The sequence below is a fragment of the Mchenga conophoros genome, linkage group LG20 (genome assembly GCF_057382185.1).
Source record: "Mchenga conophoros isolate Kocher_MC1m ecotype Shallow Benthic linkage group LG20, M_conophoros_male_GT1.1, whole genome shotgun sequence".
Lineage (NCBI taxonomy): Eukaryota > Metazoa > Chordata > Actinopteri > Cichliformes > Cichlidae > Mchenga > Mchenga conophoros.
In genome coordinates, this window is record NC_140545.1 from 28,929,471 (window position 1) to 28,957,255 (window position 27,785).

Consider the following 27,785-nt stretch of genomic DNA (forward strand, 5'->3'; position numbering starts at 1 on the left):
ATAGCCTCTACCAAACCTGCATTTCATCCATAGCTGGACTGGCCATCGGGCATACCGGGCATTCGCCCGGTGGGCCGATGGTGAATTTTCGTTTTTATGGGCCGATGATTTTTTTTTTTTTATAACAGTATAAACAATGAAAGGTGATGGATTGGCCAGATGCTGGCAGATGTGTAAAAATAACTCAGTTGTTTGGTGGTGGCTATGGCAGAGCTGCCACAAGAGGCCAGGTGGATGAGGGAAAGGGGAGGCAGGAGGAGCAGAGACCCGAGGCGGCCGCCGGTCCATGTGTCAGGTGAACTGAACTTCAGGTAAGAAGTTATGACCAGCAATCTATCTGGGTCAGATATAAACCAAGTTTAGGTGTAGTTTATTTTCGTTGTGCTGAGTTTTTACCGTCAGTTACAATAACTTGTACTGCGTACTAGCTAGCATGACGGAGTTTCTACAGCTGGGTGGGTGCTATGTTACTGATAGTGAACTTTATTTTATTCATAAGGTTAGTTAGTAGAGTTGCCAACGGTCCCATAAAAAACGGAATTGTCCCGTATTCATAGAAAATGTTACGCGTTTTGCATTGAGGTGAAAAGGAACACAGTTTGTCCCATACTTCAGCTAGAATGGAAAAAGACACAAAGCTGGAGTTTTTCTCTGTCTTTACGCTGTCAGCTGTTTCTTCTTCTCTCATTCAGTCGTGAAACTGATCAATGATCAGCTGATCGGCTTTTCTCTCTTGCTTGTTTATCGCCCACTTTGCGCCAGAAAGAGGAAACCAGCGGTTGTCGTGCTAAACAACAAACAGCAGCACGTTTAAGCTTGATCAGCTGATGTTTGCTGGAGCCACAGCTGTAAAAGCTGCTGGTCATTATGTCGGTTTGGTTATCTGGGGAGAGGAAAACATGAAGATGAAACCAGGAGATGTCCTTACTGAATCATCAGAGCTGAACAGGTGATGGAGAAACAGGTTTACTTTTTAGGTGATATGAATGAGTTGAAGGGAAGTTATGAACTGTTTTTGAGAGACAAATAACACCAGGATCCTTTTATAAATAGCTGACAGCTGGTAACTGTGCAGGGGCGGGTCTAGCAAAGCTTTGCCAGAGGGCCAGGAAGGGCATTAACAGGGAGAGGGGGGCACAAAGAAATACTTTTCTTTCTTATTCTCATTTAAAATGTCTCGCTTTTATTAAATAATTATCTGAATCTTACAACCAAAGTTTTTATCTGATGTACAACGTATAGAAATCATACATATACCAACAAGACAGTGTACATCACTGTACATTAGTTGTACATTAGTTCTCGCAGCTAGCTGCGTTCTTCATCGACGCACGAGCCGAGTGATCCACCACTAAGAGTCGTATTGTTTTTTTTGTTTCACTGTGGGTTGCCACATTCGTAGACGGGGAAAAGGGTTTGAAGGTATAACCCCTGGGCGCTCCTTCCCCCGCCGAAGCAGGGGAGAGGAAATATTGAACCCCCCGTGCTCCCTCCGCAGGAGGGAGGAGAGTTGGGTACCCAGAGGCACGCGGGCAGCGGCCAGGGCGAGACCGCCAGCCAGCGCTTTCGGTCGAGGTTCTCGTGGCGGGCCCTTACCGGTAGTTGCCGGACAGGGACCCCGGCGCCCGCCTCCAACGAGCCACAGTCCCGACTCTCCTCGGTCGGCCCTCAAAGGAAGCGGTCAGGGCTGCGGGCTCGCTTTGGCGTAGAGGCGGGGCGGGGCCGTCGGGTCGTCCGGCCAGTGACCAGGCCCAGATTAAGGCTCGAGCTCCGGTGGGGGACGCGCAAGCTGACAAACTCGGGAGATCCGCGACGGTGGCGGGAGACCCTTGGCGGCAAAAGGGAGACAACCGGGTGGACTGCAGGTGGGCCGCTCGGTATAGCCAGTAATGATCCTTCCGCAGGTTCACCTACGGAAACCTTGTTACAACTTTTACTTCCTCTCGATAGTCAAGTTTGATCGTCTTCTCGGCGTACCGCCGGGGTCGGTCACGGCCGATCCGAAGAACTCACTAAACCATCCAATCGGTTGTAGCGACGGGTTGTGTGTACAAAGGGCAGGGACTTAATCAACGCGAGCTTATGACCCGTGCTTACTGGAAATTCCTCGTTCATGGGAAATAATTGCAATCCTCAATCCCTATCACGAGCGGGGTTCAACGGGTTACCCACGCCTCTCGGCGAAGGGTAGACACACGCTGATCCACTCAGTGTGGCGCACGTGCAGCCCCGGACATCTAAGGGCATCACAGACCTGTTATTGCTTAATCTCGTGTGGCTGAACGCCACTTGTCCCTCTAAGAAGTTGGACTCAGACCGCACGGGGTCGAGTAACTAGTTAGCATGTCGGAGTCTCGTTCGTTATCGGAATTAACCAGACAACTCGCTCCACCAACTAAGAACGGCCATGCACCACCACCCACAGAATCGAGGAAGAGCTATCAATCTGTCAATCCTTTCCGTGTCCGGGGCGGGTGAGGTTTCCCGTGTTGAGTCAAATTAAGCCGCAGGCTCCACTCCTGGTGGTGCCCTTCCGTCAATTCCTTTAAGTTTCAGCTTTGCAACCATACTCCTCCCGGAACCCAAAGACTTTGGTTTCCCGGACGCTGCCCGGCGGGTCATGGGAATAACGCCGCCGGATCGCTAGTTGGCATCGTTTATGGTTGGAACTACGACGGTATCTGATCGTCTTCGAACCTCCGACTTTCGTTCTTGATTAATACCTAAATATTTAATATTTCCAGATTGTAGTGGGGCAGAAGAAGAATTATGGAAGGAGCAGTTAATTGGAAGAATTGTAGATTTTGACCAGTTAATTGAATAATCTGAAACTCTTGAAAACCAGTTTATTAGAGTAATTACCTCCGAAAGGTCTGTTTGTGAGTTTTGGAGAAAAAGCAACACATCATCCGCATAGAGACTGATTTTATGTTCTATGTTCTTACATTTTATGCCCTTAATTGTTGTAGCCTGTCTCAATGCTGCTGCCAGTGGTTTGATAAAAATTGAAAAAAGTGAGGGGGAGAGTGGGCATCCCAGTCTGGTGCCCCTCAGGAGACAGAAGCTGAAGGATGTCTGGTCATTTGTTCTGAAACAAGCTGTTGGGGAATTATATAATATTCTTAGCCAGTTTATGAAAGAGTTTCCAAAACCAAATTTGTGTAAAGTTGCAAATAAAAATTTCCAGTTAACTCTGTCAAACGCTTTTTCTGCATCTAGAGATAATATTGTGGTTTCAGTGTTTTTACTGTATGAGTAGTCTATTAAATTAAGTAATCTACGTGCGTTTGTTGATGAGTGCCTACCTTTTATGAAACCAGTTTGGTCAGGATGAATAAAAAGGGGGTTATGTTTATCAGGGCTTCCTGGAGTTCACCTGGCGTCAGTGGCGAATCCAGTGCCATTGCTTGACTGTCTAGTAATTTTGGAAGAGTTACGTTGTCAAGAAACTGATTAATTTCATTTTTAGACGGGTTTATTTGTGGTGAATATTAGAGATGGACCGATCCGATATTACGTATCGGTATCGGTCCGATACTGACCTAAATTACTGGATCGGATATCGGAGAAAAATAAAAAATGTAATCCGATCCATTAAATATCACGAAAGCACCTCGCAAAACTTGCAACACGCCGTAACTCGCCTCAGAACGTTAGCACGTCGGAGCAGTATGCATCACGTGATAGAGCGGCTGCCGCATGCGGGACCTGTCGTGGTCTGGATAGCATTTGGAGCTTCGCTAGCAACCCGGCATTTCATCTCCGACAAAGTTATCCCCGAGAGAAGTAAAGCAAGTGTGTAAGTCCATCTCTGAATGTTTGTAAAGCATTCCTGCGTTAAGCTTAACAAACGATATATGGAGCGACTGCCTCTTCCTGCTGCTACTTCAATCATGAAACTGCTCAATGATCAGCTGATCGGCTTTTCTGTCACGAGTCCGTCTCTCTTGTTTGTTTTTGGCCCACTTTGCACCAGAAAGAGGAAACCAGCGGCTAAATAACAGCAGCACGTTTAAGCTTGATCAGCTGTTGTTAGAATGTATTTAATATTAGTTTCTACACCAGGATCTTTTTCTAGTAGCTGACGCTGGTAACTGTGCAGGGGCGGATCTAGCAAAGTTTAGCCAGGGGGGCCGATAGGGCATTAACAGGGAAAAGGGGAGCAGAAAGACATACTTTTCTTTCTTATTCTCATTTAAAATGTCTAGCTTTTAATAAATAATTATCTGACACCCAAAGTTTTAATTTGATGCAAAATGAATAGAAGTCCATTACTGTATATAGTAACTATTAAGTCTAATATATATACCCTAGTAAGCTATAGTACTTTTTCCTTTGGGAAGGTACCATCTGTGCAGTCTGCAATTTTGTTGAGGAAAGATGTTGAATCTATTTAATATTTTAATATATTGAAAAATAATTGATTTCTGTGCATTTTTTTTCACACTGCATCAAATTAAGGTTGATTACGTCGATTGAGCATCATGAGGTGGAGCGTTAGGGGTGGTTCCCTATTTTTTATTTATTTATTTTTGTTGTTGCTGGGAGTTTGAACCCTATTAGTTAGGTTGCTTAATATTTACGCTAAGTACTCTTTAAAATACCAGAATAGGGAGGATGGTGTAGGTTTAAGTTTATTAGATTGATCAGTATTGCTGAACTATGAAATATATTTTTTTGCATACAGGTATAACAGAATAGCTTTAGTGTAGTTGTTGTTTTAAACTTGAGTATGAACTTATACAAAATGCAGCAAGATATTTAAAAAAAACAGTTTTGTTGAAACACACTATATCGGATTCATATCGGTATCGGCAGATATCCAAATTTATGATATCGGTATCGGTATCGGACATAAAAAAGTGGTATCGTGCCATCTCTAGTGAATATAGAGTTTCATAGAAATCCCTAAAAATGTTGTTTATTCTTCCAGGGTCATATATTGTGTTTCCAGATAAATCTTTAACAGCACATATAGTTGTTTTTTCTTTATTTATTTTTAACTGGTTAGCTAGAAATTGACCTGATTTGTTACTGTGTTCAAAATTCTGCAAGCGAAGTCTTTGTACTAGGAATTGTGTTTTTTTATTAATAATTTCATTTAATTCTAGTTTTGTTTTGCATATTTTGTTCATTATTTCTTTAACTTGGTCGCACACGTAGGCTTCTTCTAAGGATTTGATGGTTTTTTTGGGGTTCCTGAATGTTTTTGTTTTCTTCTTTCTTTTTGTGTGATGAGAAAGAAATTATTTTACCTCTCATCACATCTTTCCCTGTTCCCATAGAACAGAAGCTGATGTTCCAGGAGTGTCATTAAAGTCTAAATATGCAGTCCACTCTTTTTAAAAATATTTAATAAAGTCTTCATCTTTGAGCAGCGATGTAGCGTTTTTCTTATGTATTAGTGTTAAAGATGCAGGAGCATGATCGCTGACAGCTATAGGGTGAATCTCAGTGTCTGAAATATCATTCAGCAGTGAGAGTAGGAGTGATGAACATGTGAGAAGAAAGAATATTCCTTACTGTTGGGGTGAAGGGAGCACCATGCATTGCAAAGGCCATAGTCGCTCATATACTGTTTGATTATATTTGTGGACTGCCAATTGCGCTGAGTTCCTGTGTTGAGTTGAGCCTATCCATTTCTTCATTTAATCCAAGGTTGAGGTCGCCTCCAAGAATAAGTGTGCAATCAAGGTGTTCAGAGAGTGCACTAAAAAATTCGTGGAAGAATGAGGGTTCATCAACATTTGGACCATATATACTTACAATACATAGCTTTTTGTTAAATACTGATAATTTAATAATAAGGAATCTACCCTCTGGATCTATAACTGTATCGAGTACGGTAAAATTAACATTTTTATGTATTAAAATTGCCCCTTTGTTTAGAATTATAACAGGCTGCAAACACATTAAGAAACTCAGTTGTTTTATGTTTGTTTAAACCTGTGACAGGCCGGTCTCTTGTAATAAAACAACATCTGCCTGTAGTTTTTTAAGCTGGTTAAATATCTTTAACCTTTTTTTCTCTGGTGCCAGCTCCATTTACATTCCATGTGACAAACCTTAGTATGCCCATAATTGTGTGTGTATGTCTAATGATGTACGCTGGGTGTTTCGTTTAAATGGGGGAAGAGAATGTGGAAACATCACTTGTTTGTAAATAGAAAGAGAAAAAAAATGGGTGGTGAGAGACTCCATAAGTCTGATTATGTGTGTGTATATTCACTAATATGAACAAGCGTGGCTTGCGTGTGTGTCCTATAAGTCTGTGTGTGCTGTGAGGCTGTTGTAAATGTGCTACCGTTGAGTGGATGTGTTTGCGTGATCGTGGTGTGTAAATATGCAGAAATATTGTTTGTAGGTGAGTAGGGAAGTAGGTGATCACAGCAGTGAAAGAAAAGAGAAAGAAAAAAAAACCCGAGAACGGTGAGTAACAACAACAAAAAAGAAAAGAAACGGAAACATTCCAATTACAGCAATGACGGAGGGTGACGGTGTTATATCAGCTATGACATCATACTGATATTACTGTCACGGTTCTGGGTCCGTTGGACCCAGTATTTTGAGTTTATTATGTTTTGGTTCACTTTTGCATCATGGATTATTCTTTGTTTCTCTGGTACTTTGTGTTTCAGTTATCTTGGTGTTTTGGATTGTTTCTCATTCTCTTGTTGTGATGTTTATTATTATTATTATTATTATTATTATTATTATTATTAGAGTTTCATGTTTCTATTATCCATGTTTTAGGAATGGTGGTTTCATGTATAGTTCAGTTCCATGTTTCATTTTCTGTCTCTGTATTGAGTCCATGTCTCTGAGTTGTGATTCATGTTTCCTGTTTTATTGTGAAAGTCTTTGTCTTATGTTAGTGTGTGCAGCTTTGTTCCCCATGTCTCGTTAGCCCTGATCTCTCCCAGCTGTGTCCCCCTCCTGTGGCCCATTTCCTCATTACTACCCTGTGTATTTAAGCCCTGTGTTTTCCCATGCCCAGTGTCGCGTCGTACCCTCAGATTATGCCTGTGTGTCCTTGGTCTCAGTGTTCCATCCTCACTTCATGTTTGTTTTCCTGCCAGCAATAAAGCTGAGGTTTTTGAGTTACAATTCTGTGTTCGAGTCCTGCATTTGGATCCTCATCTCTGCCTGCCCGCACACAGAGCCCTGACAATTACAAGGTTAGACTCATGTTAAAGGAGAGAGTGTGAATGAATAAGAAAAGAGTGTAGTGGGTTTTTATCTGGAGTGCAGTCAATATAACCACGGAGTGGTGCCGGGGTTGCGGTAGAGCTGTCCGTCCACATAGAGCCGGTCCACGGTGATGACAGCGCGGGAGCCTCTCTGGGTGAAGCTACGTCGAACTGGGAACAGGACCTTGCGTCGTTCCAGGATCTCTTTGGGGAACTGGTCGTTCACGCTGAAGTCCATTACTTTCAGCTCCCTGCCGCGACTCTTCACCTGTTCCTTCTTTTTGAATTGGCCGAATTTGGCCACAATTGGACGTGGTCTCCCAGTCGGCGACCTTACAGCCCCAAGCGATGCACTGTTTCGAAGGCGATGTTCCTCCGGCAGCTTCAGGTGGGTTTTAATGAAGCGTTTCACCATTGCTTCCGCGTCCTCTCCGGCAGATTCTGGAATACCAGAAAACACAAGATTGTCTCGCAGCTACGGGCTTGTAGATCGATAACGGACTCTTTTATTTTCTATGTTTAACTGGGTCACGTTATCGGTGAGAGATTTGACCAACTCCCATAGCGTGGCATTTTCAGTGGCAAGCGTTTCCACCTGCTGCTGGCTGAATTCCAGGGATTCTCTCCGAGATTTAAATTCCCAGTGTAAAATCTCCACCAGGGACAGCCTCACATCAAAACTGGACAATCGCTTGTCGATTGACACCAGGATGTCTGCAATGTCTTTGCCGACAGGTGATGTTGTGCCGGAGGAGTGTGCCGGGCGACATCTCCTCGATGACGGTGTCTCAATTTTGGCCGGGGAAGATGCACTCTGAGCCTTCTTCATTACTAAATCTTGGAAGCACCGGTCGATGTAATCTTGGAGAGCGTCTAAACTCTCCCAGCTGTCCTCCAGGGTGTTAGAGATGACAGGAGAGATGTTGTTAGTTATATGACAATTGATTAGTTTATTTGGTAATACTGAAGCTTAAAGAAACTTTGTTAAATTCTACGCTACAATTCCCTTTTTTCCACCAAATCTCCGGCGTCTGATGTCACCTACAACATGGGTCGCTTACCTTTTCCCATCACTTCCGTCACGTCCATCAGTCCCTCTGGAGTCATCCCTGTTAGGTGCATAGAGGCACTTAACCTGCTTGAAAACCTGTCATTTATCCTAGATAAAATATTACTGAGATATAGAGCACATCTATAATAACAACTAATAAGCCAAACCCTGTAGACAACAGCTAAAGCTACAGGATTGAGAAGCTGAATTAAATATGTGGACACCGCTAAGTTGATGAGCATGTTACACATTTTCTTTTATTTTTTATTTATTTGTTTTTAGAGCAGAGGCTGCATGCTATTAAAAGCCAACACATGCAGCTGTCTGTGAGCTCAGTTTTTACCTCACACTTCTGCTCTGCTTCAGTAGCAGCATTTTTCTTTTTGTGTCCTGACTCATGTATGTTTTCTGTTTTGGTTGATTATTTTATTTTGTTGGTTTGGAAGCGAATTTGTGACCATACTTGTGGATCACAGTGACACATAGTGATTAGGCATATGATTTACAAATGCCCAGTTTTAGAACTGTGAGCAATTCAAAGTTTAAAAAATAAATAAATATATATATATATATATATATATATATATATATATATATATATATATATATATATATATATATATATTAGTGCTGTCAATAGATTAAAAAAAAAACTAACTAATCTCACAATTTTCTGTTATTAATTGCGATTAATCTCAATTACTTTATTAATAGCCTGGCTCCAATTACATTTTTTTATTCTTTATATTTTAAGATTGTAACAGACATTTATGCAACACAATGAAGTAAATGCAGAATAAACACAAAGAATGTATGCTGAAATTCAAAGAGAATTTTAATGGTTTTCATCAATCTTTAACACAGTGAAAACTTACAAAAAACCTTTAAGGCCATCAACAGTGACTGAACCCAGGCCTACAGGTTAAAGTGAATATCATAACAATAAAGGGTGCACAAAACTCAGTATTTAAAACACAAAAAGACACGGCTGAAAACCCAGAATGTTGAACATTTTTCACTTCAAAGGAGCAATCTGGATTAGTCCTTCTTTGCACTCAGCCAGTTACTGAGGCAGACTATTCTGTTTACATTGTCTGATGACAAAGAAGCACGCTTCTTTTGAATGATGTGACCTGAGAGTGAGAATAATCTCTCACAAGGCACTGTGGTTGCAGGGGTTGACAGGTACTTGCGTGCAATAGGTGCCAGCCTGGCATGTGCTCCTTCTCTCTTTAACCACCACTGTAGTGGACACTCTCCTATGTCAATTTTGGGCTCTGCTTTGTACAGATTCAGACAGCAGTCTATAGCATCTTCCTCTTCCTCTGTATCTGAATCAGGAGAACCCAGCAAGCAGATGGACATCTTGCTCTTCTTTGGTGAGGGTTCCTCTGTTGTCTGAGCAGATGGTTGGTGTGCATCCGTCTCTGACATCAGAAGGTCATGTACTGATGCCCACACCTCTCTTCTTTCATCTTTGGAAAGGCATTTAAGGTCTTTAAACCTGGGATCAAGGGCAGTAGCGATCTTCAGCCATGTGAGATTGCTGCTGTCCCTCCGCTGAGCTAGGTCTGTGGTAAAAATCTTCTTAAACCTCAAAACGTAGACTGGGTCATCATCTGAGGGCTCCATAATCCTGAACAAATGACACAAGGCTGGCAACACCATGGAACAAGAGACATACCGCTCTCCTCCCAGCAGTTCGGTAACATATCTGCAATAGAAAGATCAAGTCTGTATTTTTCTATTAATCACACAGAGACAAACATAAATACCACATATGAAAATACACAGAGAGGTGGAGGTGGAGAACATACTTGAAAACAAAGCTAGAATGCAAAGATAGACACACAATCATGAGAAACAAAATGATTTACCTGCAAGGTTCCAGTAGTTCCTCCAGCTTTTGCAGTCTGTCAAGCTCCTGGTCAGTCAACATAGTCACCTTGCTGTTTTGTTGAGTCAGGATGGTGGTCAGCCCAAATTTGTTTCTCTGGATCCGCTTGATCATCTCTAGGGTGGAGTTCCATCTTGTTGGAACGTCCTGAACAAGCGGTTCTGTTTGATGTCCATGTGCAGCTTGCTGTGCCTTTAATTCCTGAGCGTTTGCTGGACTATGCTTAAAATGTCCAACAATCTTGCGACATTTGGCCAGAGCCCTTTCAAATGCGCTGTCATTAAGAGAAACTGTGACCGTTCTTTGCAGAATGTGGGCCATGCAGGGCATGTGTTCAAATGGAAGTAGTCTGGCGGCTGCAACCATGTTACGAGCACTGTAGGTGCCAAGCGTGGTTACCTTGTCCTTGATTTTCCATTCGTTTGCAACATTCAGAAAATGGTCAGCACACGCCTCAGCATAGTGTCTCTCTTCAGTTTTACTCACTGTTAGTGCAAACGATTGCATAGTCCAGTCGTTATCAATAAAATGCGCCATGACCCCCAAGTAATTATCGTTGTTCACCGAAGTCCAGTGGTCTCCGGTGAGAGCGACATTCCTTACTTGCACAAGCTTGCTGGACTGCTGAGCCCTCTGGTCCCCATACAAAGTGTGCAGTCTCGACACAATGGTTCCTCTCGAGGGCAGATTGTAACACACATCTCCTGATGCAGCACGAATGACTTCTCTCAGTCCATCATCTTCTACTATGCTAACTGGTCGGCAGTTTTTAGCTATCCAAACAACCAAGGAATTGGTTACCTTTTCTCTCACATTTTTTGTTATTCGTCCACAAGCACCATACTCCTGAAGCGTAGACTGGCGAGGTCCCGTAGAGGTGGATTCAGTTGGGTGTTTTGCTCTCAGGTGATACGCCAGTGATGAACTGCTTCTGTGGTACTTGAATTCAGCTTTGCAAATTGTGCATATCAGAGGTGTGGACTCGAGTCACATGACTTGGACTCGAGTCAGACTCGAGTCATTAATTTTATGACTTTAGACTTGACTTGAAAAAATGTTGTAAGACTTGTGACTTGACTTGGACTTTTACACCAATGACTTGGGACTTGAATTGGACTTGAACCGGTTTACTTGAAAAGACTTGATATTTTACCCCAAATATAAAATTTAACATGCATATTATATAGATTGAAAATGTGACGTCATTCACGGGTAGAACCGCAAAGGATTCTGGGAACTCGTGGCAAGCGGTACTAGCGCACGCAGGCTTTCAATTAAAATCAGTTAAACAGCGATAAAAAGAAACACAAAAATGTCAAGAAGCTGTTGTATTATTAACTGCAATAGCCGGTCGCATGACAGCCACGGGAAGCCGACGGGTAAAGAGATCGGTTGTTATCGGATTACTCGTTGAAGAGAAATTGTTCGAGCCATGTTTCCGAAGTAACAAAGACGCGACGGATGGCCTGGATTGCAGCCATTCAAAGACCAAATATAACGTCCCAGAACACTCCAGCTCACAGGTTAGTCTGCTCCAAGCATTTACACGAAGGTCAGTCTGCTGTTGTAGTTAATGCGTCATTTTTCTTAACATAATTGGTGATATAGGTTACAAGCAAGTCTGGCGCTGAACAGAAATTGTCGCGCTATGCTCCTTTATTTATTGTGCATAAATAGTGAATTGTCCTGACACAATATTGCGTTTCGCTTCTGTTATTATGGTACATTGACAAAAACATATACTTTTATTCACAGGATAAAACAGGTTTTTTGTATCACTAATTGCCCAGTGCGATTACAGACTGCGGTAAAGTGAGCCGTCATTTGTGAGCCGCGGTCAAGCCAGCCGCCTCCTATCCGCGCGGTGATTACAGCATACAATATTGTTGTCACTGCTACATTTCTGTAACGCTACCAGAAATTATTTCCACTACTAATTAATTACCGTTGAGCTCAAAGGTCCTATTAATAAACGGTTAAGGAATGTGTATTTATGACGACAATTTGTGAGACTGGTAAACTTATGATACGTACGATGGTCTTTCGTTCTACACGGTGCATTTTCAAGGTCCTGCACCCATCCGTCGGTAAACTGTACCTGGGCTTGTTGCAGTGACCTGAAGTTACTAAACTTCATGAGTGTATGCACTCACTCCAAGAACCGTATGATTATAAATATGCATATAAATATGCTAAGATGAGATAGCTGACTTCATCTAACTAGCAAATGTTGTCCAGGCTACGTTGGTGATACAGTTTTTTTTAATGTGTATGATATTTTTGTCATGCGATTTTAAAGCCGGTCCTACAACCGCATCCAAGAATAACATGCAGCTTATCTCAGAACTGTCGGTGAAAATTATTCTTGGAGCTAGGTTTAATTGAGCTGCATTTTAAAGAGGTGCAATTTCACAATTTGTGTATATTTTCTAAGTTCACTATTTTGTCATGTGTTGAGAAAAACACAGATTTTAAAATTACATGGTCTAATATTTACATTTAGCATAACTGCAACATTATTTTTTCGTTTTTTTTTTTTTAAAGACTCGAAAGGACTTGAAATTCAAAGTTTCAGACTTGTGACTTGACTCGGACTTTTACACCAGTGACTTGAGACTCGACTCTGACTTGCCTGACATGACTTGAGACTTGACTTGAGACTTGAGGATAAAGACTTGAGACTTACTTGAGACTTGCAAAACAATGACTTGGTCCCACCTCTGGTGCATATTACTCTCGTTTTGTCCAACAAGCCATCAGGCAACTTCTTAAAGAGAAACTTTCCACCCAAAAGTCCGCCCTCGTCCATGCTTGCGTGTGTTAGCTAGTGTTAGCTAGATAGTAGCATGGTGTCACTTCTTCTTCTAATCATTTCTGTCAGGCCAAACGCCAGCATAGCACACTGTTGCCCCCTCCTCCAGAGGTGCTCATGAATTTAAAGGTCTTAGATTACAGGAAATTAATAAAAAAACAAAATCAGCGTTAAATTTTTTTAATGCATTAAACATTTCGCGTTGATCTTAACAATTAACGCGATAATTTTGACAGCACTAATATATATATATAAAAACTCTAACTTCAAAGTTTGAAATATGTAAGATGTGTGAGAGGGTGAATTCTTTGAAAAACTAGAAATTATCTAAAAATGCATTAAGTGAAAATGTAATGTTGCATCTATAGAGAAGAAAGAAGAAGCATTCAGTTGTTTAAAAATAGGCATTACAGACAGATACAGTTTTAGCATTGCCTGACTATGATAAGCCTTTCTACTTACGTGTAGATAGAGGAGCAGGTTATATGAAAGCTGTGATAACACAGGCATTTGGAGAAAAATAACGCCTGTTAACATTCCTGGTGAAACTTAGACTTGTGTAAATTAGACTCTGTTGCGTCAGGCCTGCCTGCATGTGCAAGTCTGTGTAGCCGCAGCAGAGGCAGTAAAAGAGTCAGCTGCACGTATGCAGTCATACGTGCATATGAATTGCACACAGGCCAAAATATAAATATATACACTGACAGCCAGTTTGTTTTTCAGCAGTGCACCACTTTGCAAAAATTTTGCATAATAGAGATATGGTCACCTCTACGGGTAACCCAGTGAAACACGGCAGCTTATTAAAAATCTTATTGGAAGTGATCACCTTGCCAAAACAATTGGCACTTTGCAAATGTGCAGCACATCAAAAAGACAATTTTATTGTCACAAAAGGAAATAATTTTGCAGATCAAGCAGCAAAACAGGCTGCACAACAATCGGCAGAGCTACTAGTATCCGACTACTGCCCAGAAATACCACTTGACGTACTAAAAACCGAACAAAAAGCTGCAACAATCACTGAACAAAACAAGTGGCTGAAATGTGGAGCACAACTGAAAGATGACTTAATGGTCTGTGATGGAAAACCAATATTACCAGAGTCGTTACACAGGACAGCGGCTGTAGTGACACATGAAGTAACACATGTGTCAACAGGAGGGAAATATAGTATAGATAAACAATACACACTTTTACACTATAAATTTTTACACTATAAATTTTGAAACTTCAGCGAAAAAATTTGTAAGAACATGCCTATTCTGTCAAAAACACAACTCACAAGGAAACTTAAGACCTAAGAGAGGCCAGTTCTCCACACAATCCACATGGATTTTATCAAATTGAAAGAATGTCAAGGATCAAAATATGCCTTAGTGATCACAGATGTGTTTTCAAACTGACCAGAGATACAGTGGGGCAAAAAAGTATTTAGTCAGCCACCGATTGTGCAAGTTCCCCCACTTAAAATGATGACAGAGGTCAGTAATTTGCACCAGAGGTACACTTCAACTGTGAGAGACAGAATGTGAAAAAAAAAATCCATGAATCCACATGGTAGGATTTGTAAAGAATTTATTCGTAAATCAGGGTGGAAAATAAGTATTTGGTCAATAACAAAAATACAACTCAATACTTTGTAACATAACCTTTGTTGGCAATAACAGAGGTCAAACGTTTACTATAGGTCTTTACCAGGTTTGCACACACAGTAGCTGGTATTTTGGCCCATTCCTCCATGCAGATCTTCTCGAGAGCAGTGATGTTTTGGGGCTGTCGCCGAGCAACACGGACTTTCAACTCCCGCCACAGATTTTCTATGGGGTTGAGGTCTGGAGACTGGCTAGGCCACTCCAGGACTTTCAAATGCTTCTTACGGAGCCACTCCTTTGTTGCCCGGGCGGTGTGTTTTGGATCATTGTCATGTTGGAAGACCCAGCCTCGTTTCATCTTCAAAGTTCTCACTGATGGAAGGAGGTTTTGGCTCAAAATCTCACGATACATGGCCCCATTCATTCTGTCCTTAACACGGATCAGTCGTCCTGTCCCCTTGGCAGAAAAACAGCCCCATAGCATGATGTTTCCACCCCCATGCTTCACAGTAGGTATGGTGTTCTTGGGATGCAACTCAGTATTCTTCTTCCTCCAAACACGACGAGTTGAGTTTATACCAAAAAGTTCTACTTTGGTTTCATCTGACCACATGACATTCTCCCAATCCTCTGCTGTATCATCCATGTGCTCTCTGGCAAACTTCAGACGGGCCTGGACATGCACTGGCTTCAGCAGCGGAACACGTCTGGCACTGCGGGATTTGATTCCCTGCCGTTGTAGTGTGTTACTGATGGTGACCTTTGTTACTTTGGTCCCAGCTCTCTGCAGGTCATTCACCAGGTCCCCCCGTGTGGTTCTGGGATCTTTGCTCACCGTTCTCATGATCATTTTGACCCCACGGGATGAGATCTTGCGTGGAGCCCCAGATCGAGGGAGATTATCAGTGGTCTTGTATGTCTTCCATTTTCTGATGATTGCTCCCACAGTTGATTTTTTCACACCAAGCTGCTTGCCTATTGTAGATTCACTCTTCCCAGTCTGGTGCAGGTCTACAATACTTTTCCTGGTGTCCTTCGAAAGCTCTTTGGTCTTGGCCATGGCGGAGTTTGGAGTCTGACTGTTTGAGGCTGTGGACAGGTGTCTTTTATACAGATGATGAGTTCAAACAGGTGCCATTCATACAGGTAACGAGTGGTGGACAGAAAAGCTTCTTACAGAAGACGTTACAGGTCTGTGAGAGCCAGAGATTTTCCTTGTTTGAGGTGACCAAATACTTATTTTCCACCCTGATTTACGAATAAATTCTTTACAAATCCTACCATGTGGATTCATGGATTTTTTTTTTCACATTCTGTCTCTCACAGTTGAAGTGTACCTCTGGTGCAAATTACTGACCTCTGTCATCATTTTAAGTGGGGGAACTTGCACAATCGGTGGCTGACTAAATACTTTTTTGCCCCACTGTATATCCAGTAAAAAGCAGAGGCAATCTCCATTGCAAAATGTTTATGTAATCATTTTATTCCAACATATGGTATCCCTTCTCTGATAAGATCAGACAATGGGACACATTTTGTCAATGATGTGATCAGTAAGGTCTCTGAAGCACTAGGATTCAGCATAAGAAATCAATGTGCTTATCATCTATGGAGTGCAGGGTTAGTAGAGAGAACTAACGGCACCATAAAACAGAGACCCAGAAAATGCCTGAAATAGTTAAAAATGCAAAGAGTTTAGTTTATTTAAAAGGCAGTGTGTGTGAGAGGATTATGAAATTATTGTGTGAATGATGCTACATTTTAGATTAAAAGTTAGTAGAATTACAGAGGGTTTGTAGATTGTAAATACAAAATGAGTTTGATTAGCCTGTAGAAACACAAAAGAGAGTAACAGGAAGTGTGTGTGTGACAGGACCTTTGCATGCCCATAAAAGGAGTGAGCACCCAGAGAGAAAAACAGAAGAGACAGACTCTAGCCAGATGAAGCAAATGGAGGCTTTAAGAAAAGAAATGAAAATGATATTAATGTTATGGTTTAGTGTGTCAATATAGGTCACAAATAAATAAAGGTGGACTTTTCTCAACCTAGAATTTTGAGCATAGCAGCAAAACCATAGATTAACATAATTGGGAGAAAACAGGCCAAAGTTTGGCTTAAATTTTTACAGCTTGACCTCCCACTTGTCCCGATCCTGAGAAGAAGCTCAAAGGACAGTCAATCTCCTGATGAAGACCAACAGAACATCGTGGACTTGAAGAATTAACAGCAGGCTGGTAAGAACAGTGTGACATAACTGTTTAAAGGCACTGAATGTGATATTTTGCCTGGCTGGGACTTAATCTAAAAGGAAAATACTGAAAAGAAACAGAGAAGAAACAGATTATGTTTGCTGGAGATTTAAGACAACGAAGGACACTTTGAGAAGGGTACAGGGGCCAGTGAACGTGAAGCCCAGAGGAGTATAATTGGGTTGAAATTGAAGCCTGAACTCATGATGGTGTTTAGAGATGTCCACCAGATCACAACAAAGAGGTAAACAAAAATAGAAAACACACATATATATAGTAAATTGTTACATGTGAAATTATTTTTGGAAAGAATCAGAAGTAAGATAGTTTGAATCAGACCTCAGTGAAAAGATGCATGATTTGATGCAAGTGAACCAATAGATAAATCTGTTAGAGAGGCAACTTTAGTAGAAAATAGAGATATTGTTTTGAACTGCTGTGCGACGCTTCTCAAGTCTCTTGCAGATTAAAACCAGGCGATTGGGTCCTTATACGAGTACTCCAGAGAAAGAATTGGAACTCACCTCGGTGGGAAGGTCCATACCAAGTACTCCTAACGACACCAACAGCTTGCAAAATCGCTGAGAGGCCCTCTTGGGTCCACCAGAGCCATTGCAAAAAAGTGGAAGTGAGTGACAGCACAACCTAAAGACACCACCACCCCGACTCTTTGGTGATCTACAGGTGAAGGGAGGGCTGATTGGGTATATCCCGCCTTCTACTTCTCGCCTGTAGTCCACTCACCAGAGTAAATCGGTGTGTCTGGTCATCATGAAGATTATTCTGTTTACCACCTTGGCCCTGCTGCTTACAGCATGGACTCTGATGCACTTAAAGGATCAAGAAGCCAACTTGCATAGAAGGGCATGGACATATGACAACTCACACCTGGCTGAAGTGACACAGGACCACATCCATCCCTGGATGAACAAGGCCTGGTATAGATACATATATAATCGCACAGAAGGCAAAGATTGTTATATATACTCACACATGCCTGCTACAACACAGCATGCTACATTATATGGCAGACCTATGAACATGACTCAAGTGACATGCGCAGCACGCTTTGCCAGTCTAGGTTATCAATATTCAGGAATTGTCCTAAACCACAGCGACCCCCTGACTATTGGATTATCGTTTTGGGCTGTTTTTAAATGCATCGACCAGCATCAACAAAGAGCAAAATCAGGAAATTGATGCCATAAGAATAACTGTTATGCAACACCGAGTTGCCCTGGACATGATCTTGGCAGAAAAGGGTGGACTGTGTGTTTTGTTTAATACAACTTGTTGTACATATATTCCAGACAATGTGCATTCTGGTAATATGACAAATAATCTACAATTACTTCGAAACGTTCAACAGGCACAGGTAACCGATTGGGCAAATTCACAAAGTAATTGGTGGGATTGGCTTATGAGCGGCTCATGGAGAACATTGATGTTTAAGGTTTTGATGTTTATTGGCCTAATACTTATCATGTTTTATATCTTTACTACATGCATTATCCCCTGTGTAAGAGGAATGGTATCAAGAATGATATCTCAATCTCTTGTTGCATATGTCACTGTGCCAGACGAGGAAGAAGGAGAAGACGATGAGTATGAAACTAATGTGATGAATGATTATGTTTGAATGATACACATTTTATGACGACCAGACCGAAAGCACTCACAATGTAGGGTCTGTGTCTGAAACACGTTGATGTATCTGTTTAAATTCGCTACAACAGGAGGGAATGATGAAAGATCTTTTAGTTTTGTGATTATGTTTAGTTGTAGCTTCATTTAAAGGAAGGAGAGCTTGTGAATTGGAACCACCACAGGAAAAGAGAGTGAAGCCATATGTGTAGAAGAATGCTGTGACATATGATACTACCTCCTGTGTTAACAGACAAGTTAACGGTCTCTGAGTTGTGAGTTTCTTTGCCTTCTAACAATTTTCTCCTCACAAGGGGTGAAAGGTCTTCAAGAAACTTAGAGAATTCCAGCTGCTTTCTTTCAAAGCTCCTCAGACTACCATGACCTGGATGACTGGGAACCCTTTTTTTTCTCATTCATTGTGTGCAGTCCCTCTGGAGTCATCCCTGTTGGAGCTTGTTAGTAGCAAAGGCCTGAAAGTACAAAAATGGCTACTGAGGAGCGCTTAAGTGCATTTGATAATCAGCACCTGGCTGGACAGCTAACGTTGGCTGTAGGTCAGGAGGTATAGTCCATCTACTAATTGGAAGGTTGGTGGTTTGATCTGTGGCTGCTCCAGTCTGCACGCTGTCAGATTCATTTCATGAGATGAAAGACAAATATGCCCAAAGTACATTTTCTTAAATTTATTAAGCAGTTAAAAGGTTCAAGTTAAAAACACCATGCCTCTTAGGTTGTTCAGGAGACCCAGAGTTGTTTTCTTGTAGGTATCACAACCCAACACCCACATTGGAAAGATAACATTTGAATGTGTGAGATTAGATAAAACATAAATGTGTTATGAGTTTATTTGAAATATAAAGTAATGAGGTTTATAAGCATTAAACATAAAAAGTATATTCTAACAATGCCCAAGCATCTGTGGAAAAGACACTGATACCCATAGTTGCTCTCTGATCATTGGAATGTGTAGAAAAGTAGAATAGAAAAGTGATATATAAGAACCAGTCCATTTTCCATTTATTTGCCTAAATAAGGCTTTACTTAATTGTTTCACACTACTTCTACATTTGGATTTACTATACCTGTTAAGGACCAGATGATTTTTAAACATTTTTTGCCACTTTGGGAGCATCCATATAGTGTTTGTTGATTTTTCATCGTTTTCATATTCTGAGGAGCTTTGGGCTGCTTTCACTGAGCATATTTATCTATATCGGTTTTGTTTTTTGTTCAAGTAGCTGGTGGATACTGAGGTCTTGCTTTGGATTATTTACTGGTTGACTGGCATCTCCTTCCAGTACCGTGTTGGAGGGCCCAGTCTTTTTTCACTTTGATGGTTGACAGCTGCACATTTTCACTCGTAATAACTGCCACTCCACGTTTCCGGTCCTTTCACTGTTGGAAGTAAGGATCGACTCTATAATATTGAACCACCACTTTCTCAGCATCAGTTACATGCTCCTGCAGCTCTTCTCCAGTAACATTGCCTGTTTTACTTTTTTGCCCAGCAAAAGTCATCACTGAAAAAGTTACAAATAATCACATCCCGTCCTATTAAGAGTTCTTCATTCCCACTGTCACAGAGTGCTCCCCATTGGAAGGTCATCTGATTGTTGCGGTTTCCTCTCTAATATTGTAGGGGTAAAGTGCTGTAAATTGGTGCTATATAAATGAAGCACAAGTTTCACAAAGTTTGAGCTTGACAGTGGAGGAATAGAGCATCAATAAGAGTTTTCAGAAGAAAGAAAATGAATAAACTGCTGTCCAGTGATATAATGTATAAGGTTTAAATGTTAAACTACAAAAATACCTTAAATGTACATTAACTGTTATGAAGCTGACCCCAACTTTAGGTGGAATTTACTTAAAATGAGGTAGTAAAGACTAATATCAGTTTTTTAGGGATTTAATTTAATGTATAGATTATGTATGTAATTTTTAAAAATATCATTATACCTTTATATACAAACGTTATGTAAAAGAAAGAAACCCTCAACTGCATATGACTAAATAGATTAAATGTGGACTATTAAACATTAAGTGAACTTGATTAGAGCAGGCAGAATGCAATAGTTAAAATGAATCAATACCTAAATCATACTAACTCTCAGAATCCTTGAAGCACAGGCAGAGGAGGAAGAGGAGTGACAGCAGCAGTAATCTTTCTTGCCAGCTGTCTAATTTCAGGGTTTTGCAACCCCTCAGCTGTGGCTCCGGTAATAAAAAGAAAACCAAAAAAAAAATATAGGGAAAAAACACTGAGATTGTAGACTTGGCCAGCTCTTTCTTCCACATTTTTGGTCTTGGTTTTCCTGAGACAGGACAGTAGTGGCCCCTGTGTATCATTGAAGTAAAGACCACTGGACAAGCAAGAAGTCAACAATGGAAATGTGTGTTTTGAATGAGTCGGAAAATAATGCGTTCCCCACAGTGAGTACTGCAATCTGGTGCTTTATTTGAAGTAGTGTCTATTTAAATCTTACCATTTTAACAGGATCACAGACCAAGTGTGTCATCTCTCTGACAGGCCTGTGATAACGCACGTGCACGCACACCTGCAAACAGTGGCTTCCTATCGTATGGGGCTGCTCAGAGTAAAAGGTAAAAAGGAAGCCCTCACTTTGCTTTAAAGTTTGGTTAGAAGGCTCATTATGAGGTCATTAAAAAAGGGTAGCTAAATAAAATTAGACACATTAGATTTATGATTGTAAAAAGCAGTGTAGGCGATGACGGACACTCCAGTGTGTATAATTGAAAGGATGAGGGGGCTGCATGTCCCACCCCAATGTCAGTGCAAATCAATGTCCCCATCTCTAATAGACTCTTACACAAAATACATTTGTAAAGGCAGTTTCTTACATAATCCACTTTAGTTGTGACTTTCTATATTTCATCATAATAGAGTATGTACAATAATTTATACTCTTGGTATGCAGCTCTATTTACATTTAAGTCTAGTCACAAATATATAGAACTGTTGTGGAATGTGTACAACTACAGCCATAAAAGTCATAAATGCAAAGGCCAAATGCAGTACAAGGGCTTTCTACATATACACAGTGAAAAGAACACTGCAGTGCAAGTTTTATTTTTTTTCTATCCTGTACATGTCTGTGCTTTCTGAAACATCAGGTCACGTATCTGTACCCAGTACCCTTTACTGCTGTTTGTCAAAACAGATTTAAAAAAACTGTTATCTGCAAAAATCAATTAAATGCCCCACAATCCTGCAGACACCATCTCCAAAAGTCCTGATCAGGATTCAAGCAGTAAGCAGTCCTCATTCTCAGTGGAAGGAAGCATGAGCTGTTGCTCGTAGTACAGACTCTTGGCGTAGTTGATTTCTTGAGATATTTTGATGGCGAGGCTCTCGCTTTTCACATGGACCTACGGAAGGAGCGTCAAAGAATGAAAACACTGAAGTTGGGAAGAGACAGAACAATTTGAATGAAAACTGGTCCTATAAGCCACCAGTCACTGAAATTGGAGAACTAAATTAGACAACTTCTTACAATTTAAAATGACATGGATTTTAAAAATTCAGCTGAAGTGTATCTCATTATCTGATTGAAAAAGAATCCTAGCTCATGAAGGTTCGGGATTAAAGAAAGTTATTTTGGTCTTCTAACCCACAACTTGACCTCTGCAATGTTATCATCACATTATGTAGGTGGGGAGTACTTCTAAGACCTTGAATTTTGTATCTGCAGGCTTCCCCAAACCATTATTATAAAGTGTCAAACTCCAGTCCTGGAGGGCTGGTGTCCCCAAACGTTTACTTTTTTTGCTGCAACACACCTGAATAACATGAGTAGATCAACACTCTATAGACTTGACTGCATGCTGACAGCTCTGATGTGCTCTCCCTTAGCATGGGGTGAGGAGTTCAGTCATTTGGGAGGAGTTCACAGTAGAGCTGCTACTCTTACATATCGAAATGAGCCAGTTGATGCGGTTTCCTCCTGGGTTCCAACTGGAGGCCACGGGGTAGACCCAGGACACACTGGATTGGGAATGAAGTGTTTTTTCCCAGATAAGGTGGAGAAGGTGGCTCACTGCTTTTTCAGTAACTTATCTTTCTTGTAGAAATGTGCTCCAAATAAAGAACTTTGTGTTGACAAGATTGTTAATTAATTGTTTACAAATCAATTGTCTGTATGGACAGCAATTCCACCCCCCCCCCCCCCAAAAAAAAGTGCACATGTAAAACTGTGGTGTTAAGCAATGCGGTTGAAAAATTTGGGTGCACCTAACTTTTGTACTGGTGCGCAAAAAGTACACTGGTGCGCAAAGTGCTCACCAGTGCAACCGTGGCAAAAGGTTTGTCTAGAGCCCTGTATATGAGTGTTTCTTAGTTTTAAATTGGTCTATTAGTCTCATTTTCCCACTTGCTTAGTCGATTTAGGAAATTAGTCGGCAGGAACATCCCTACTTGTGATGACACATGATCAGAGGGTAAGCACCAGACACTTACATGGCTACTAAGATGAAGTTATATTCTTAGTTACCAAACATACTGCAGAAGATGTTCAAAGGGAAATTAGGAGTCTCTTTTTCTGCAGTAAACCATATTGATGGGTGTAGTTGTTTGAGTATCACACAGGACACAAAATAAAAAACATAGTGGATTGGTTTCTTCTTCTGTGAATGAATCTGTGTCTGGCTTTTATTTGTCCTGCTTGGTCTAATGCAAACTATCTGCTTAAAGAGAAATGAGACAGTATTTTTGTCTAATTTGAATCAATCAAAACCACTGGAACAATCCAAAAATGTCACCGAAAACTCACCATGGGCTTCTGATGGGAAGGACCGGGAATTGCCACACCACTGCTAGTATTCTCAGCCTTCTTGGTGAGTTGCACATATACCTTCCCATGATCCTTAGATACCAGACAGTGGTAGAGGTCATCGTATTTGACCTCCAGAATGATGGCCTCACGATCCACGAAGTCACCTGGCTTCAGGAAGTAGACAACTTTCGAGGAGATGAGTACGCAGTACGTGTCGATGGGCTCAACAGCAATGAAGCTGTAGGAAATAAAACATTAAGCTTTGCTGAATCTGCAGGCAATCAACTGTAAGAACACACAATGAACTGAGTTACACTCACAACTCGGAGTGAATGTTGTCTGTGAGGTGGAACAGTTGCTCCTGACCGTCCGCCTGTGTGGCTGAGTATCGAGGCAGCAGACCCTGGGGTCCCTTACAGCAGCGGGGCTTCCTCACACGCTGCACAGTGAGCCTGAACGACATAGCAGCAGAATGTAAACACTTCCAAGAACAAGAACGATTCAGGATATTTCAGTTCTAAGAACATTAGACAAAAATGAAGCTGTGCCTTAGGGTCGGGGAACGGGTCCTGACTGTCAATTGTGCTTATGCGCCGAACGGGCAGGGTGCTTGAGGGTGCTCCACCTGAGGACTCTTTTGTCCTACTGGGAGACTTCAACGCTCATGTAGGCAACGACAGTGACCTGGAGCATCGTGATTGGGCAGAACGGCCTCCTGGATCTAAACCAGAGTGGTGTTTTGTTGTTGGACTTCTGTGCAAATCACAGTTTGTCCATAACAAACACCATGTTTGAACATAAGGGTGTCCATAAGTGCACGCAGCTGCCCTAGGTCGCAGGTTGATGATTGATTTTGTAATCATATCACCAGACCTGCAGCCATATGTTCTGGACACTCAGGTAAGGAGAAGGGCTGAGCTGTCAACTGATCAACACCTGGTGGTGAGTTGGATCAGGTGGCGGGGGAGGATGCTGGACAGACCTGGCACACATAAAACGTACGCCTGCTGCCAGGTCTATGGCAGAACTTCAACAGCATTCTGAGGGAGACTGGAGACGTTGAGGTGTAAATTTGATCCAGGAAGTTATGGCCGCACATTGGAAAGTCTACATGCTGGTAATACTTAGCAGGAATTTCTTCTTGATTCTCAGCAGGGCTGAAGATTGGCTCCCACATACCGATGGACCATTAACAACTGACATATGAAATGATCTTGCGTGCCAGATATAATTGTATCGCTGACCGTAGGTTTGGCCCCCCTGGTCTAAATGGTTCAGAGAAGGCTTGGGAGAAAGTGCTGTGGTCAGATGAAACCAAAAAACAACTTTCTGACATCAACTAACCCATTTAAACCTGAACAAGAACCTCCCTCCCTCAACTAGAACAGTGAAGACCGATCGTGGATGAGTCTTCCACCATGGCAATGACTCAAAACATACCACCAAGGCAACAAAGGAGTAGCTAAAGAAGAAGCACACTGTAAGAGGCCATAAGAAGATCATTTGTAACCTCCACTAAAGCTGTTTCTGTGCTGTGATGAGTTTTGAAACCTGACTGAAACTGTTTGAATAAACCATTCCCCTGCAGATGATCTGTTAGCTGTTTTACAGCTACTATTTCAACCATTTTTAAGATAACAGGAAAGTTGGAGATTGTCTTTAATTAGAGAGTCTATAATTAGCTAAGACAGATGTGTAAAGCGATGGCTTTTGAGTAGTGGTTTAATCACTGCTAGCTTGAAAGTCTGTGGTACCGAGGTCATTAATAGAGATAGGCATGTTTAAGAGTGAAAGATTGTAGGATGGCAGGACTTCATTGAGCAGTCTTGTAGGAATATGGTCTAAAACACATGTTGATGTTTTGGAATTACTGAAGTAATAATTACTGAGGTTGGAGAAAAAGAGTCTAAATAAACTTCAGTGATACTGAAAGCTGTACTGCGCTGAAGAGAAATCTAAGGTTGCTATTATTTTTTTTTCAATCAGTGATGAACAGTAAGATGTTCTAGCTTCACAGGGAGCTTTTTTATAGAGTAACAAAGTATTTCAAAGTATCTTCAGGCTAAATGTAGATTGCACATTTCAGTTACATCTTTCCTTTTCAGAGGAGCCACAGTATCCAGACTTGTATGCACCAAACATGTAATACATTTAATAAGATAATTGATGTCTGGGGGCATAGAGTTTAAGTAGTTGCTCTGCACTGTGTGGGCACAAGGCATTGAAGGAGATAGTGGATAGTGGAGGAATAATATCCTTAAACTTACTTTCACCACTATCAGAAAAACATCTACTGAAATGAAGAGTATTCCCCACCGCAGAGTGGCCTAATCTGCTTGGAGAGAATCCGTGTGCACATGGTCAAAATATAAGCTGGTGCATGTTCAGGTTGAGGTTATATAATAAAACTGACTTTAACAAAATAAAAGAATGTTTTGGATTCGAATACTACAGAGAACAGACTTAACCCACCTATGATTACTTAGACTAGCCATATCACGGACTGTCTGGGCTGTCTCTGATGCAAAGTCCAGAGCTCCAGCCACCGGTTTGGTCACAGTACCAACAAGGCCTTTACCCAGGCCAGAGAAGAAGCCACCGACCCCACCCTCCGTCTTCACACCCTCCACTGTGGAAGTGATGATGCTTGTCATGCCTCCAATGATACCTGAGAGAGGACAGAACGTGTATTTAAAAGGATGTACAAACTTGCAAAAATGCTAGCTTCAAGGGGAGCAGGCAGTGGGTCTTTAGTTTAATGTAGGCAATCCGTAACTTTGATATTTCATGTGAGTAATGTTTCTGGTATGTTGTTCTGAGGCTCTTGGATGAGTCGTTGCTGCGCTGTGTAAGTTTGGTTGCCCAGCTACTCTTGGGAAGGTTCACTACTGTTCCATATTTTCGCCCTTTGTGGATGTCAGAGGTTGTGTGTGGAGGCGTGGAAGAAATGACCCAAACGCAGGACTCACGGTGCAGAAATGATGAGGATTTATTGGAGTGGGTGAATGAACAACGCAGGAACGGCAGAACTGACTAGCTGACTGAAAGACTGAGTGGCTGGCTAAATAACTGAGCACTAACGGGAACGACGACATAACATCAATGACATGACAAAAAACTGGTGAAACCGAGGAACTTAAATACACAGGTTGAATGATGACAATGATTGGAAACAGGTGAGTACAGGGCTGAACATAATCTGACTAATGACACGGGAGACAAGCTGACACGGGGAAAAAACAGGAAGTGAGAACATTAATGTGGCGAACTAAACTGAACATGAGCAAACTGAAATCACTGGGTCAACGACCCAGGAACCCTGACAGTGGATAATAGTTAAAAAATTCCTTGCTCCATTAAACAGCACTTTTCAACTTTTCACAATTTCCATAGGGGGCTAATAATTCTGTCATCTGAAGATCAGCTCAAATTATGTAAAAATCAATTCTGAAACATCACTTATTCCAAAGGGCTCAAATATTTTCTATTAACAATTATCATTTTAGTGTCATCTTTCATTCAGTAATCTGTATTGTTTGATCTTAAATCTTTTGTTTCAACAATAATTTGTTCTCCCCACCACTTTTTTTTTTTTTTTAGCATTTTAGCATACGGACAACAGAATTTACATAAATTACATTTTTAAGGGTTTGGGAGGCTCTTCATTCAGACACTAATTAAATGAATCTTTTATCAACTAGTGGTAGCATTAACCAGACAAAGAAGAGTTTTGAAGTTGTACCGTGAGCCAATCCATGAATCCCTGCTACCAGGTGCTCTCCACTGGTGGCTCCGTGGTATCTGATGTACTCTCGTTCATTCTGGTGCCGATTGTCCATAGTCTTTCCCAGCCCATCTGATAAAGTCCCTGCAAACTGACAAACAAAGTAGAGTCCCACCACACTATAAATGGACTGGTTCTATGCACCATTTCTGCAAAGAGTGTGGCGCAGGTGCCGTTTCAGGTCATCTCCAGAAAGACATACTGATCGACCAGGGCACATCGTTCATGTCTCGCACAAGTGAAATGTCACAGCTTGATGCGTAGCCCATGCCCTGGGTTGACGAGCTCACGGACCGGTTAGGCACTGCTCACTTTTTTTTACAACACTGGATTTAACCAAGGAATACTGGCACATTCCCTTGTCTCTGCAGTCTAAGGAAAAAAATGGCCTTCTCTACTCCATATGGTTTGTACAAATTTTTCACACCTCCTTTTGGCTTGTTCGGAGCCCCAGCCACTTTCCAACAGCTCATGAACCAGGTGCTACGTCCACAAGGTGAATATGCTGCCACCAAATTTGAATCATCCACAGTGACACCTGGGCGGAGCTTGATTAAATGATTAAATCATTTCAGATTTAATCTACTATAATCTTAGAATATTTAATCAACAAAAACGAATTAAAAGAATTTAGATGCCTAAATTATGACTAAAACTAAATGACGATTTGCTGTCATTGGCTGGACATTATACACCTAAACAACAAAACTTACTTAACTCTTCTAATGTCTATGTATATATTTGAGGCTTTATGTATATTTTTGATCAT

At 41.4% G+C, this 27,785-nt stretch overlaps 2 protein-coding genes and 1 pseudogene across 3 annotated transcripts in view; all 3 read right to left on the bottom strand.

Annotated features, from left to right (window-relative positions):
• Positions 1 to 1,887: 1,887 nt before the first annotated feature.
• Positions 1,888 to 3,227, bottom strand: LOC146551037 (18S ribosomal RNA; annotated as a pseudogene).
• Positions 3,228 to 9,195: 5,968 nt separating this feature from the next.
• On the bottom strand, positions 9,196 to 13,114 carry LOC146551038 (E3 SUMO-protein ligase ZBED1-like). The gene is made up of 3 exons (XM_085260831.1): positions 12,873 to 13,114; positions 10,119 to 11,119; positions 9,196 to 9,955 (listed from the first exon to the last, which is right to left on the bottom strand). Exons 1-3 carry the CDS (start codon positions 12,945 to 12,947, stop codon positions 9,280 to 9,282), a joined length of 1,752 nt encoding a protein of 583 aa, XP_085116957.1. The 5' UTR covers positions 12,948 to 13,114; the 3' UTR covers positions 9,196 to 9,279.
• Positions 13,115 to 20,877: 7,763 nt separating this feature from the next.
• The window catches only part of vps13d (vacuolar protein sorting 13 homolog D), a 73,055-nt gene continuing 66,147 nt past the window's right edge, over positions 20,878 to 27,785 (bottom strand). For both annotated transcript variants that reach the window (XM_085261244.1, XM_085261243.1), the window contains exons 66-70: positions 26,975 to 27,107; positions 25,705 to 25,900; positions 23,553 to 23,684; positions 23,230 to 23,470; positions 20,878 to 21,829 (exon numbers count right to left, since the gene is read on the bottom strand). In XM_085261244.1, the coding sequence (XP_085117370.1) occupies positions 21,698 to 21,829; positions 23,230 to 23,470; positions 23,553 to 23,684; positions 25,705 to 25,900; positions 26,975 to 27,107 (834 nt within the window). In that variant the 3' untranslated portion in view covers positions 20,878 to 21,697. The remainder of the gene's footprint in view (positions 21,830 to 23,229; positions 23,471 to 23,552; positions 23,685 to 25,704; positions 25,901 to 26,974; positions 27,108 to 27,785) is intronic.

Excerpts from the sequence above, each read along its gene's own strand:
- LOC146551038 (XM_085260831.1), bottom strand. The coding sequence starts at position 12,947 with ATGGACGAGGGCGGACTTTTGGGTGGAAAGTTTCTCTTTAAGAAGTTG. Across the intron at positions 11,120-12,872 it reads GCTTGTTGGACAAAACGAGA|TCCACACCTCTGATATGCAC; the intron begins GTAATATGCACC and ends ATGTGACTCGAG. Across the intron at positions 9,956-10,118 it reads GAACTACTGGAACCTTGCAG|ATATGTTACCGAACTGCTGG; the intron begins GTAAATCATTTT and ends TTTCTATTGCAG.